We start from the raw sequence: 13878 nt of genomic DNA on the forward strand, positions 1-13878 counted from the left end.
TCGTCGCCATTTGCAAAGAAGTTAGTGGTTATGGCGTCTCCGTTTTTTTAAATGCTCTAAGTCACGTAGGTATATAATTTCACAGCATGTCGCCCTCTTGCCTGAAATACGATTGAACGGAACGTATCAAAATGGCGGCCCAGTAATATGTGACAAAGACTGATGAATTGACTATTACGCTGTTAATTTGGGGGTAATGGAGTGTTTTGTGAATTGCCTGGTATCGGATGTGAGAGATAGGTACCTACATGACGAACATTGATTGTGATGAACTTTGCAGGGAGGTAATGAAACACGGTTGTTACGCTGAAAATACAGTTTCATCAAGTAACTTTGCGGCTTCGAACGAAGCATAAGCGATGTCTATTATGAATAGTGGTCTATTGCGCTGTTCATTAGAAGCCAACTTCAGAGCGCCGAGTGGTAAAGTTAATAAAGTGAAATAACCACAGGTAAAAATAGTCTTTAAATTATCTAAGCTTAGAATAAGTATCTGGACTAAGCGATGCAGTTTGGGTACCTAAGTTTCACACTGTCTTCGATCGAATTGTCTTTACAGTGAAAGTTCAACACTAGAAGTCCTGTACAATATACCTACCTTTTCTTCCACTTAGTTGTGAAACAAGTTCAAATTCTAGACGTTTCCATGCAAGTACTAAAACAGGACTTTGTAAAATGCTAACACAAAGCAGTCTGTTAAATGCACGAAGGAAGGAAAGTTAGCGGAGGTGCCATAAGCAAGGTAGGCCAGGCGTCTTCTTGTGGGTACTGTAAAGTACGATAGTCGCGATCAGTTACTAGAACTAATGAGGCGTTAGAGTCCCTTGTCAAATCAAATCCAATGTGACAAAGATTGGTCTTGATTGATTGACAATTTTATTTTGAAAACGAGCTTGTCGAACACACCGGCGCATGTGTTCATAAAAAGTATCTTATGTTCATTCTAGTACCACCAAGAATATGTCTCCAAAGTTTCATGATGATCGGTTAGGTACCTAGTTTTTGCGTGAAAGCGTAGCATACAAACGGACTTTCGCATTTATAATATTGGTAGGATAATAGGCGGTTTCCATAGAAAGCGTATGAGGGCGGAGCTAGTAACGTTCCTCGTCTCCCGAACACTCGCATTCTGATACGCTATTTTTAGGAGATTTTGCGTTGTGACATCTCTGCTAGTCATTACGTTCTCCTTATTTCGATCTTATAAAACGCTGACAAAAGTCTCGTTGGAGAACGAATTTTTGAATACGGGATGTTTAGCATTTTACACTCCAGACATTGGATGATGTAGACCACTCTACATCCAATTTAGCATCCAATTTGAATGCTAAATAAGTCTGAGTCAATTTAAAATTAGACTTGATTGAAATGGCTGAAGCCGAAAATCGATCTCAGTGGCGTGTACTTGGAGAGGCCTATGTCCAGCAGTGGACTGCGATAGGCTGGTGATGATGATGATGATGATGATGATGAAATGGCTCGAAATCTTCGCATCAAAAATGAGTAGAGGTCTAAATTTGAGCATCAAAGTACTATGATGAATTTTGAATTCTTATAAATGTTTAAAATACTGCTGTAAAGTTATTTAGTTAAAACATTACAATATTATTATAGTATCTTATAAAACAGGTATGGCCTTACTACAAAAACTTTAACAACTGTTTTACACTTGTCTAAAAAAAATGTGTCTCCAAAATGAACCTTATGTCAACGTCATAATTTGACATTTTTTTAGACAAGTCTTAAACTGACGTTAAAAAGTTTTTGTGGTAAGACGGGTATTGTTTTACAGTGTTTAGGCCTGTATAGGTACATACATCATTCCTTAAGTTTTCTCCTAACTGACAGAAGTGACAGATGTTTTACACTTCACGAAGCAGACAGGCAGACAGCCGCTTAAAAAATCTAATAAAAAAAAAAAAAACATGAAAACTGTTCGTTCAGAATTCACCCAAACATGTCTAAAGTTATGAGTAATGTTTTTTCTGGGTTTTACGTATAATTTTCATTCGTTTTTACTATGCGTTGTTAACTTCAGGACCCAAGAGAAAGGATGCGTGCTCAAATACTTTTGCTTATTTTGGGCAAAATAATGAGGACGCGAAAATGGCGGGCGAAGAGAAATGCAGTATTTTATTTTTTAGGTAACATTTTTTTGGCGGGAGTTTTTCTTGTTTTCTTTCTTTGGTTAAAAAGTGTTTGTTATGTAGTTGTGAAGTAGGTACCAAATCATGTTTCTGTAGATGAATATTAATATAATCTTAGGAATAATAAGTAAAGTTTCAGTACATAAATAAATATTAATATTAGCCCTTGCCTGCCCAAGATTTAGTACCACTTAAAACTTTAAGTAAATGCTTAGTTATAAGCACGAAAGCTACTTATTGTATCGCAGTTGTTAAAATCTTCTTGTCAAAGTTTGTCTATATAAAGCGTGTGGTTTAAAATATCGATATCTGAATATACTCTTCCATGTGACGTTGATTAAACAACGGTTTGACTATCTAGGACCCATGAATGTGAAAAAGTCCCTTTGAGATGTGGTTAAAACTCTAGGAAAAGTTAGTTTAATAATACATATATGAAATCGAGTAATATATTGCTGTCAGACTATTACATTATAATTAAACACATATAAAGTATCAAGTCAGCAGTCAAGCCGCGGCGGCCATGTTTCTGTCTGATTTCGCGCCAACACGAGAATTGCCTCAACTCCACAGACAACAGTTCACGATTTATGCGCCCACTTGTTTTGTCTTTGGTAAACTACAACAAAGAGATTGTATATCTTCTGTTTTAATGTTATCCTGAGTGTAGTTTGCTCTTCTTAATGTGTTGGTAGTATGTTAAAGACTTTTATGTGCCGAGTTATTTTGGATAGTTTAGATTAAGATAAGTCGTGGTGGCCTAGTGGGTAAAGAACCACCTCTCAAGTATGAGGGCGCGGGTTCGATTCCAGGTCAGGCTAGTACCAATGCAACTTTTCTAAGTTTGTATGTACTTTCTAAGCATATCTTAGACACCAGTGACTGTGTTTCGGATGGCACGTTAAACTGTAGGTCCCGGCTGTCATTGAACATCCTTGACAGTCGTTACGGGTAGTCAGAAGCCAGTAAGTCTGATACCAGTCTAGCTAAGGGGTATCGCGTTGCCCGGGTAACTGGGTTGAGGAGGTCAGATAGGCAGTCGCTTCTTGTAAAGCACTGGTACTCAGCTGAATCCGGTAAGACTGGAAGCCGACCCCGACATAGTTGGGAAAAGGCTCGGAGGATGATGATGAGATTAAGATAAATTATTTGGAATTTTGAATAGGACTTCTATGTATTAAGTTAGTCTTTGTTTGTTGAAAGATCGGAATCGTAGTGGAATGAAATGTTTCACTGCACTTTCACTTACGTTCCGGTAGATAGACGATGTACTTCTACTAGATATACTGTTGCGTAGTTGGGAAGCTTGTTCATCCATCACCGCTTCCTCTTTCCTGCCGTAACACGTAAGATGTGGTGAAAGAGGCCGTTTGTGTGTGTCCTTTTGTATTTACTGATGTGTAAAAGTCATGAAAAGTGCTAATTTAATTTGCCCAGTTTTTTTTTACTTAATTTGACTTCGACTTTGACTTATCAGAAAAAGCGGGTAACTTATTTTTACAGTTATTGAATGCTGTCTAAAAAAATTGGAACAAAAATCATATAATACTTTCGTCGCAAAAAAAGACACGTGCCTCAGACAAGTTCATACAGACATCCTCATATTTTTAACGAGCCCCAAACTTTTCCTCGTTCTAAATAACCAGTGGGATGATGTTAAGAAATTCCTTCGCTTATGGTGTTTCAAGAGGTGCCTAGTTCCTCATTAAAGTTTCAACACGTGCCGACTGAATATTCATTCATGTCACTTGTGTCTCCTTGCTCGTAGTCACATGATGTAGGTCGTCCTGGCGAGGGCTTGGGGTTGGTTTGCGTACATTGCGTCTTAAAATAAGCAAGAATAGTGTTAAGAAGAAATGGGGGAAAACAGAATAAATATATCCGAACTTGATATAATAGTACAGATTATATGACCGTAGGCTTAGTAAGGGTGAGCAGAACCATTTAAATATAACCATAAGCAGCCGTGAAATTGCCGGCCATTGGTTGAATCGGCGACTTGACAACTGAAAAACTTCATCATCATCATCATCATCATCATCATCATCAGCCTATCGCAGTCCACTGCTGGACATAGGCCTCTCCAAGTGCACGCCACTGAGATCGATTTTCGGCTTCTCGCATCCAGCTCCTGCCAGCCGTCTTGCGCAAGTCTCGGCAAACGTAGTGTAGGACGTCCTCAGGCACGGTGGAGTGATGACTTGCGCAAGACGGCTGGCAGGAGCTGAAAAACTTATAAGTACTTAATTAAATAGAGCAACTTAACTGTTTACACAGTTAAAGAAAAAATACGATTCAGTCACCAATAAAAGTAGCACTTAGCAAGTAAGCAGAAATATTATCAAATCCACACATTACTTTTATAGCTTTGCAGAAAAAACTATTCGAAGACACAATCTACTTTCAGACTTTTTGTCTACCGCAGCTGTCTTGCCCAGACAGTCCTTTTTTATAATGCAATCCCACATTAAATCATTTATGACCACCTATCATTGGATCGTAAACTCAGCTTCGTCTGCGAAAATACGAGAAGATGTCTATTCGGTGACCACAGAGCCTAGTGTCAGTGCAAGTTAACTTTTTCGGTGTGTAAATTATCATACAACTTAATCATTTTAAACCTGTTTATTTAACAAAGCTGCCATCTTGGTAATGATATGAACACGCTCTTCCACGAATTAGTACACGTTCGGAATCAGCAGCCAGCAATGTAATGAAAACTCGTATGTCACTTAATTCTGTCGCCGAATGTATACGAAGTAAAACCAGTGTGGTTTAGCCAGTTTTGTGTAGTCAAATGTTCTTGTAAACTTAACTGAAACACCAATTAAAAATGTTTTAGTCAACTGCCTCGCTCACATAGCGCGACTGCTGTTCACGGGGTTTCGGTTTCAAGTCCTGGTCAGGATAAAATAATTTTGTGAGTCTTAAGATATTTTCACAAAGCTGCTCGATGTCTGGAAGTTCGTGATTGACTCACCCGTGCATCGGAGAGTACGTTAATCAGTCTTGCGCCTGATCTCTCTCCGGTCGTGTCGGATTGCCGTCCCAAAAAGAGATCCTGTGTCCACAAAAATGCTAATGGCTGATCTTCCTATGATTATAATTGTCGTGCATTAGGTACATTAAATATAATTTTAGACAAACTAGGTTGCAGACGTTACAATACTTTTCTTCTTGAATCTTAGATATGCCTAAATAAGATATTTTTAAGGTTTTAAAAATTAAATGAAATTACGATTTCTATCATAGATTATAGAAAAGTTAAAACATATTTTTAAATAAACAAATACAGACAGATCAATTTACACAGAGCAGGTAACACGTGTAATAAAAAAAAAAAATATTTCCTACAAAGTGAAGATAGGAAAAATCCCGATTAATAAAATATTTCGCTGAATATTTTGTTGTTGTGTTACCTGTTTTCCGATACTTAATATATTATGAAACAAGCTTACGTCGTAAGTTTTAATTAATTTTCCACTTATGATCTTCGTATCCGCAGGCTATGGGATCGTTTATGTTTTCAACATTATTTTGTGGGATACTTACTTGATTTATTGTGTATATTAATTCTCCTAGCGGCGGTTTTCTCACCACAGAGTCCATTTACCTATTGTTCTTAAAAAAGTTAAATTTAATGAGCTTAAAAAAATAAAGGTAAGCAAAAGGTAAGTATTTTTTATTTACTTAAGCTATAAAAAAGTCATTAAATTTTCTAAATTACTAATAATTAATTATATTTCTATTACTAAGTTTCAAAAATATTTTTTTTGACTCTGATGTAGACTGGCTACTCATTCACATATATCGATACAAATTAAATACACTGAGTGGCTGAATAATTTGTTCAAATACGATGTTTTGCGTTTAGTGCTATGACACAGATCGGTTGTAAAAACCCAGAGAAACGGATTTTTGTATACTTGGAGTGTATTTAATTGCGAGACACTTGTATATTTTATATATTAGGAAGTAAAGAATACATTCAGTCTTATATCCGACACTCTTCATAGCGTTTGAGCCATCGTCTCCCATTGACTGAGCCGTTCAATGGTGTCGTACACCCATAGCCCCCGTTGCCGTTCACCATCATGTAGTCGAAGCAGTTCGTCACGCCATCACCGTTGCAGTCCTGGAAACGAGTTAGGTAACAATTAAAATATGATAACAAGTCAAAACTCTGAGTTACCTCTCAACCAAAACTCTTTTTGATAAAGAGTTTTGGTTGAGAGGTTGTGTTGAGTTGACCTCTGTAAAATATGAACCACAGAATAAAGAGCTTTGAGCTAGTATTATAGTACAGATCCTGAGTTATACTAATTATAACGCGAAAGTATATACATACGTATATAGAGGTGGATGTTTGTTCCTCTTTCACGCAAATACCACTGGATTATATATTGATGACAATTGGCAGAAATCACTTTTACCCCTGTTTAAGAAGTAGTTCCCTCGTAACGCGGGTGGAAGCCATAGGTAACTAAATAGATTGTACTTTAGGTATACATTTTATAGAACTTATATTTTTTATGAGTAAGTTAAATATTATCTTGTATACATACCTTTCCGAACTTCTGTAAATATCCTTCAATGATCCTTTTGGCGCAGTGATAACTCCTGGCGCAGTCCGACCAGGCTGAAACATAGAGGTTTTTGTTAAAAGTCTAGGTTAATTTTGTAACAATCCAGAGAGGGTTATTTTTATTTAAGGAAAAAAACCTAATTACGAAAAAAGTAATTCATATGCATGCAAGGAATAGCTAGTTTTAAACTAGATAGCTATTTAACTAGCTGAAGGAGCTTTAATTGTCTTGTTAAAAAAAAAATGTGTCATATAAAAAAACACAAAAAAAGCAAACTAACCATGATTCCTCTCCGGATCATCATCAGGCAGTGTAATCATGCCAGCATCAACCCAGTAGACCCTCGAGATATTGAAGGGTCCGCAGTAGCCTCCTGTGCAGCCATGAGCCATGTCACAGAGGGTTGAGACATAGCACAGGCATCTGTAGCAACGCTCTGACAGGTTTGGGATGAAAAGTCCTGGAAAAAAAAAACAACACAATTAATAGGTACCAACCAATACATTACCCAGTGACAGCGATGAGGGGCAATTTTTTGATGCAATATTTAAGAGTTTTAAGTTGTATATATAAGTTTATTTTAACTTTTTAAAATTAATGTAAATATTTTAATTAAATATCTATATATAGGTACATATAATAATAGATAATTAAAAAAAAAAACACTTTTATCACTTACGCCATCCTGCCATATTGGATTTTTAATGACGTTTCTTAGTCATGTATTGTCATCAGAACCCAGAGCGTGTGCAAAATTTCATCCAAATCGAAGACCGGGAAGTTGGTCAAATTAAGATTCCAAGATTTTCTTACATACATAGTTACCAGTGAAGCTATATAAGCGTGTAAATGTAAAAAAAATTATGATACTATTCGTTGTAATTTTATAACTTTAGAACGGGCTCACCTATCCAAACCAAACAACGGTACATAAACTGTAATAAATAAATAAATAAAGTAGAACAAGATTTCACCTAAAAATATAAACAGCAAATCGTGTTATAAATTATTTTCCTTATGCAAACGAATCGTATCCGATTTGGACAAAACCAGAATTGTGACGATAAACTTTTCGTCGTTCACACTTTTTATTTTTTGAAAATGAATTATAGCAAATATCCTTACCACTGGAACCGGTTATCCAGAACACGAAGATACCAAATAAACACACGGGTATCGCTAACAACGGTTTTACGTGCATTTTTGATTTATTTTCTGGTGTATCTGTAACGAACAAAAAAGTCTTGTTAATGGATTAATCTAGGTTTTAGAAGAAGCTCGTTAAACTCGTCTAGTACCTACACAGCGGCACAGGCTTAGTAGGCTGTAAGCCGACCGACTGGAACGTCATTGGAAAAAGTAAATAATTGATTGGGATGCAGATATTATAATTGAATTGATTGGATACCTAATTGGTAATTAACAAATTGTATGTTTTCATTCAATTAATAATACTGTTAAACAAATGCCATGTTTATTTTAAGAGTTAAAAAACAGACTTCTTTTCACTACTTTTGAACTGCATTCATATTTATAAAGAGCTTCATTTTTCTTTTATGTCTATCGAATGCATTATAACATACATGGACAATGGACATATTAACAGTTGTAAAACTACTTAATCCTTTAGGATATTTAATATTTTAGGTTAACGCACCTGTACCTACAACAGAACATTATTGATGCTAGTTGCATCCAAGTCCTTTCCCACACGAGTTAGAAGCTACAATGGAAGCTCCCATTAAAGACTGGAAGTCTGTCAAAACAGTGAACCTACTCCACCAAGCTAGTAGTTAAGCTCACACCTACCTAGTTTATTTGTGCCAAATCCGAATAGCAAGCTTTGGCTTAGTGCCTGCTACTGCCAACGTTGCCGCGTTTCATGGACATGAACACTGATAAAAGGGATGGCTAGTGTAAGTTGATTTACTGATGTTTCCAATATATTATCTATCCGTCGTTTTGCTTATCAGAGATAGGAGTTTGACAGTACTTGAATGGGGTTACTGTCAAATTCTATCCTTAGGAAGAATCAACAGTAAGAAAGAATATAAGCTATGTCTATAATGAGGTATCGATAGAAATGTGTATCTGCCAAAACTGTGTAATTTTTAAAATCGATTTATTTATCGATATTTTTTTCGAAATTGTGTCGGTCATTAAAACTGTTGAATGATAGATTTTTGAATGTTTTATTTATGCTAAATTATAACTGTGTCTGAAAACTTGTTTTCGAAGAAATGCAACTTTAATTAAAAATACAGAACGATCTCTGTAACCGTTGCAATTTTGAAGACCAGTCCATAACATTGTCTAGTTCGCGGAATCTATCCGATTATTTCGCATATTCGATTTCTCGCAACAGTAAAATCGATTACCAATGACATTATCGATACATCCCTACTAGCTGAAAGCTGCAGCGATGCGTAATGTCAATCGGGGCTTTGACCGACCGCTGTAAGCAGTTTCAGGTGAATATTGCCCGCAACGAAAATGTGGTCAAACCTGGTTAAACCACCGAGGAAGGAAAGATAGCGGAGATGCTATAAGGAAGGTAGGTCAGGCGCCTTCTTGTAGGTCAAGCAACGTACGGTAGGTGTGATTAGTTACTAGAACTAACGAGATGTTCGGGTTCCTTGTCAAATCAACACTAATCTGTCAAAGATTGGTCTTTATTTATTAGTGACTAGCTTCTGCCAGCGGTTTCACCCGCATCCCGTGGGAACTTCCCGTACCGGGATAAAAATATAGCCTTCCTCGATAAATGGGCTATCTAACACTGAAAGAAATTTTCAAATCGGACCAGTAGTTCCTGAGATTAGCGCGTTCAAACAAACAAACAAACAAACTCTTCAGCTTTATAATATTAGTGTAGATTTTATTTAAAAAAATGTGGGTTCCTCGTGCCCCAAACACCCGCATTTTTAAGCGCTACTTTCTCAGGAGATTTTGCGTTATGACATCTCCGCTAGTCATTTGTTTTCCATGGGTTAAACTATTGCATATAACATGTGTGATTCAAATCGAATGATCTAAACGCGATTGAGGTCCGAAACTCGAATTATGTTGGCAATCGAAATGCGAATTATCTACGCTGGTAATCGAAATTAGAATTTGGTTAAATACGTTTTGGTTTACGCAATTCATGGTTAAAAGAAAGAGTCTATTACATATGACTAAGTTTTAATAAATAAAAGACATTAACTAAAACTGATTAAAATGCAAAATTCTTACGCATAAAAATCAGTGATAGTAACACATCAAACTACTGACGACTTCAATCATAGGTAAACATATTTCAGCAAAAAATTAAACTATACTATACACTACTACTACTGATTATTTACTATATTATAATGAACTAGCTTCCGCCAGCGGCTTCGCCCGCGTGGTGTGTTGATAAAAAGTAGCCTATGTGTTAATCCAGGGTATCACCTATCTACATACCAAATTTCAATCAAATCGGTTCAGCCGTTTTTGCGTGATTGAATAACAAACATACATCCATACATTCTCACAAACTTTCACATTTATAATATAAGTAGGATCTATAGGTACCTTCTTATCATAAGATGATCACAAGACTTTGTTTGAAAATTAGATAGTAGATTTATAGAGGAGGACGACTACTTTTTATCCGCGGTGCGTGAAGAAGTGTCCACGGGACGCCGTCGAAATTGCTGATATGAAATCTTTAGAAAAAATACACTATAACTTTCTCCGTTTAGGGAAGTCAGTTAAAATATAACTTCGATTTAATAGTGCATATTGAACTAAATAGTATGAGGGCAAGCAATATGACTTGAAGTCAATATGATATGACTTGAAAGTCCACAGTCTAACAAAGTTAACAATACATTGAACTGTCAACTTCCACTATTTTCCCAGTATCACAATGTAAGCAACTAGTCTGTAATGTTCGTTTATATTAAGTGGAATTGTATTTATGGCTGCCATTAGTTCACTGGGAAAGGTTTATTGATTCCAGTTTTTAAAACCCTGACTCCGATTAATGAGCGGGTTAGTTTTTTTTTTAGGAAAATGCTGGTTGAAAGTATACACATACTGTATACCTACTTTACTATACAGTATTAACTCGGTACCTATGTTAATGTTTATATGCTTGTAGAATTGTCGGATATTTAACTTAATTTGTATTTACAATAATTAAGTCCATTCATAAGTTTTTATTTTAGTGTGTCACCCTGGTCCCGAGAAAACCACATTCGCGACTTTCTTTATTATATTCCTTTACTAGCTGTTGCCCGCGACTTCGTCTGCGTGGGCAATATAGAATTTCCAATTTTGTTTATTTAATCGTACATTGCTCAACCCCCGTAGGTGAAAGCGTTATAATATATAACCTATGTGTTAAACCGGCCCCCAGGTAATAGTCATGCAAAATTTGATTTAAATCCGTGCAGAACTTTTTGAGTTTATCCGGGACAAACATACAGACAAACAGACATACAGACAAAAATTCTAAAAACTACATATTTGGGTTCAGAATCGATTATGGATCACCCCCAAGTATTCTTTAAAAGAAATATTCAATGTACAGTTTTGACTTTCCTATCATTTTATTATATGTATAGATATTATGTTATATATAATATATTTCTATTATTCTCGTCGTGTATACCAAATTTCATTTAAATCACTTCAGTCGTTTTGGCGAGTAAGCTGGACAGACAGACAGAGGTACTTTCGCATAATTTATGTATAATACTAGTAAGTAAGAAAGCATTTACGGTTTAGTCAAGTGATCTTACTCATAAAAATTACTTCTCCTAAAAGATATATACATTTAAGAGAATATTGTCCCCTATAAATGTTATAACGACATGGTTCGTAGATATTTAATGATAATTAAGTTATTTAATTGTTCTGTGGTTTATATACTACATAAAACGATTAGGAATAATAATACCTATAATTTATGAAGGTTCTTTACCTATTACGTTTAAAATAAAAGAGCGGATTAAACGCCCTGACTTGTATTTCCCGTTTAGTTTTTCATACATAAGGAAAAATAAATAAATAACTTTGTTTTTGTTAAGTGTTGCTGTTCCAACATGTTACTTATAACCTACCAATAACTTTTCCTTTATGTTTTTATTGTAAACATCTTATTGGTTCAATGTACATCTGTATTAATATAACAAAGAAGAAAACTTTTTTGTTAGTTTGTTTGTACCCTAAATGCTTCGGAACTATCGAACCGATTTGAAAAATTATTTCACTGTTGAAAAACTCCCGAGTAACTTACAGCCAGTTTCTTCATCAAGAGTTAAAGCCAAAGTAAAAGTCAAAGTAATGTCTAAAGTAAAAGTAACGGTCAAATTCAATGTTTCTATTAGTTTTGCTGTCACTTTAGCCTTGAAAAAACGTATTTGACCGTTACTTTTACTTTAGACATTACATTAACTTTAACTTTTGATGAAGAAACTGGCCGTTAGGCTACATTTTATCCCTGTACGGGCAGTAGCTCCTACGGGCCGCGGATGAAACCGCGGGGAATCGGCTAGTGTTATATACATCTTTCTATCTAACTACCAAGAACGATACAGATTTTTTTAGTTCTAATCAAGACGAAGTATTTTAGAATACCTAGAAGAGAAAACGGGAAAATTACATATATTATAAATGTGAAAGTATCTCTGTTACACGCAAAAACTACAGAAGCGATTTAGATGAAATATGGTATGTATACAGATAGTCTAGGTGTAGAGTCTGAGGAAATATATTAGACTACTTTTTATCCATGTGCGGGAAGTAGTTCCAACAGGACACGGGTGGAACTACAGGCAACAACTAATATATGAAGAAGAAGATACCTTTTTTCCTTATAAAAACCTAACGCGAATTTCAATAAAATGCATAAAACTGGTCCTAATCGTTGGCTGCAGACCATAAACTGGTCTGCCCAGGTCTTAAGCATGTTATGGGCCATATATCATGGAGTTTGTAGACCTTTGGGTTTTATTGGTTTACCAGGTAAAGAATGTTAGGGTTCAATGAACGGGGTTAGGGATGATTAGTCGTATGGAAAATATTGCGATTGGTTCAGCTTTTTAATCACCATTTTAATGGGAAAATCAGATAAACTAAACATTTTTTAGTATATTTTTAGTAAGTCATGTCATATACCTAGCATTGTTTTAATGTATGCTCGAGGCTTGCTTCTAAACCATCCGTTTTCCCGCGGTTTGACCTGCGCCCCGGATGAACTTCTTCCCATGTACTCGTTGTAGCTGACCAACAGTGAAAGTATTTTTCAAATAAGTACAGTAGTTTGGAGCCTTTAGAGTACAAACAAACAAACAAAAATATTTCCTCTTGATTATATTAGTATCAATTAATTGATGTATAACCTTAAGTGTGCCTTTAATTGACTCATCTCCTATAATAAATGGATGGCATAATAAGGATGAGTACCTATATGTACCATGCATATTATATCGACTGTCATATTCACTTCGTTTTGTTTTTTACTACCTATCTGTAGTGTGGTTTGAACTGGCAATTTTCTAAACTGTCGTGAAATATCGTGAAAATTGTCTAAAAGCATTTTTAATTCTCGTATGGCATATATTTATTCTTGTTTTGGGGAGACAATGGGACATAATTTTATTTTAAAACTTCTCTAAAATTAAGCGTATAATCAACAAAAACAAAAATGTTTACCTTTATATTTGACCTTAAACAGCACTTTTAAACACTATTAACAAAACGTCACTTCCGTAAAATCCTTTCACTTTTTTGCAAATATTCCTCAACAATATAAAAACAAATAAACCAAAATGTACTATTTCAGAGTATTTTTTATATAAATATATTATTTTATTTGAATAATTTAAATTTTATAGAGTACAAAATATAGTCTGTCCTTCATAAGAGTTTGAACACTACTGTATCATATATGCTTGTATGTGTTGTGTATGTATATAGAATGTACATGTGTGTGTAAATAGTGGTTGAATCAGGTTTTGAGTGTGCAACTGGCTTGTCGTGTTGTGGTACCAGTGGGTGTAGTGATGTCCAGATTTTCGAGTTTTGAAGTCGGAAAAATCGAGTTTGTCGATTTTGGATAAGTCGGACGAGGGCTTAAAAATTTGATATTGGTGTGCTACAACATGTCCAAG

At 35.4% G+C, this 13878-nt stretch overlaps 1 protein-coding gene across 1 annotated transcript; it reads right to left on the reverse strand.

Annotated features, from left to right (window-relative positions):
* Positions 1-6062: 6062 nt before the first annotated feature.
* Positions 6063-13650, reverse strand: LOC124639185 (lysozyme-like). Its single transcript, XM_047176438.1, has 5 exons — positions 13421-13650; positions 7859-7957; positions 7014-7193; positions 6713-6786; positions 6063-6282 (listed from the first exon to the last, which is right to left on the reverse strand). Exons 2-5 carry the CDS (start codon positions 7932-7934, stop codon positions 6142-6144), a joined length of 471 nt encoding a protein of 156 aa, XP_047032394.1. The 5' UTR covers positions 7935-7957; positions 13421-13650; the 3' UTR covers positions 6063-6141.
* Between the last annotated feature and the right edge of the window lie 228 nt (positions 13651-13878).

The sequence above is a fragment of the Helicoverpa zea genome, chromosome 18 (assembly GCF_022581195.2).
Source record: "Helicoverpa zea isolate HzStark_Cry1AcR chromosome 18, ilHelZeax1.1, whole genome shotgun sequence".
Taxonomy (NCBI): domain Eukaryota; kingdom Metazoa; phylum Arthropoda; class Insecta; order Lepidoptera; family Noctuidae; genus Helicoverpa; species Helicoverpa zea.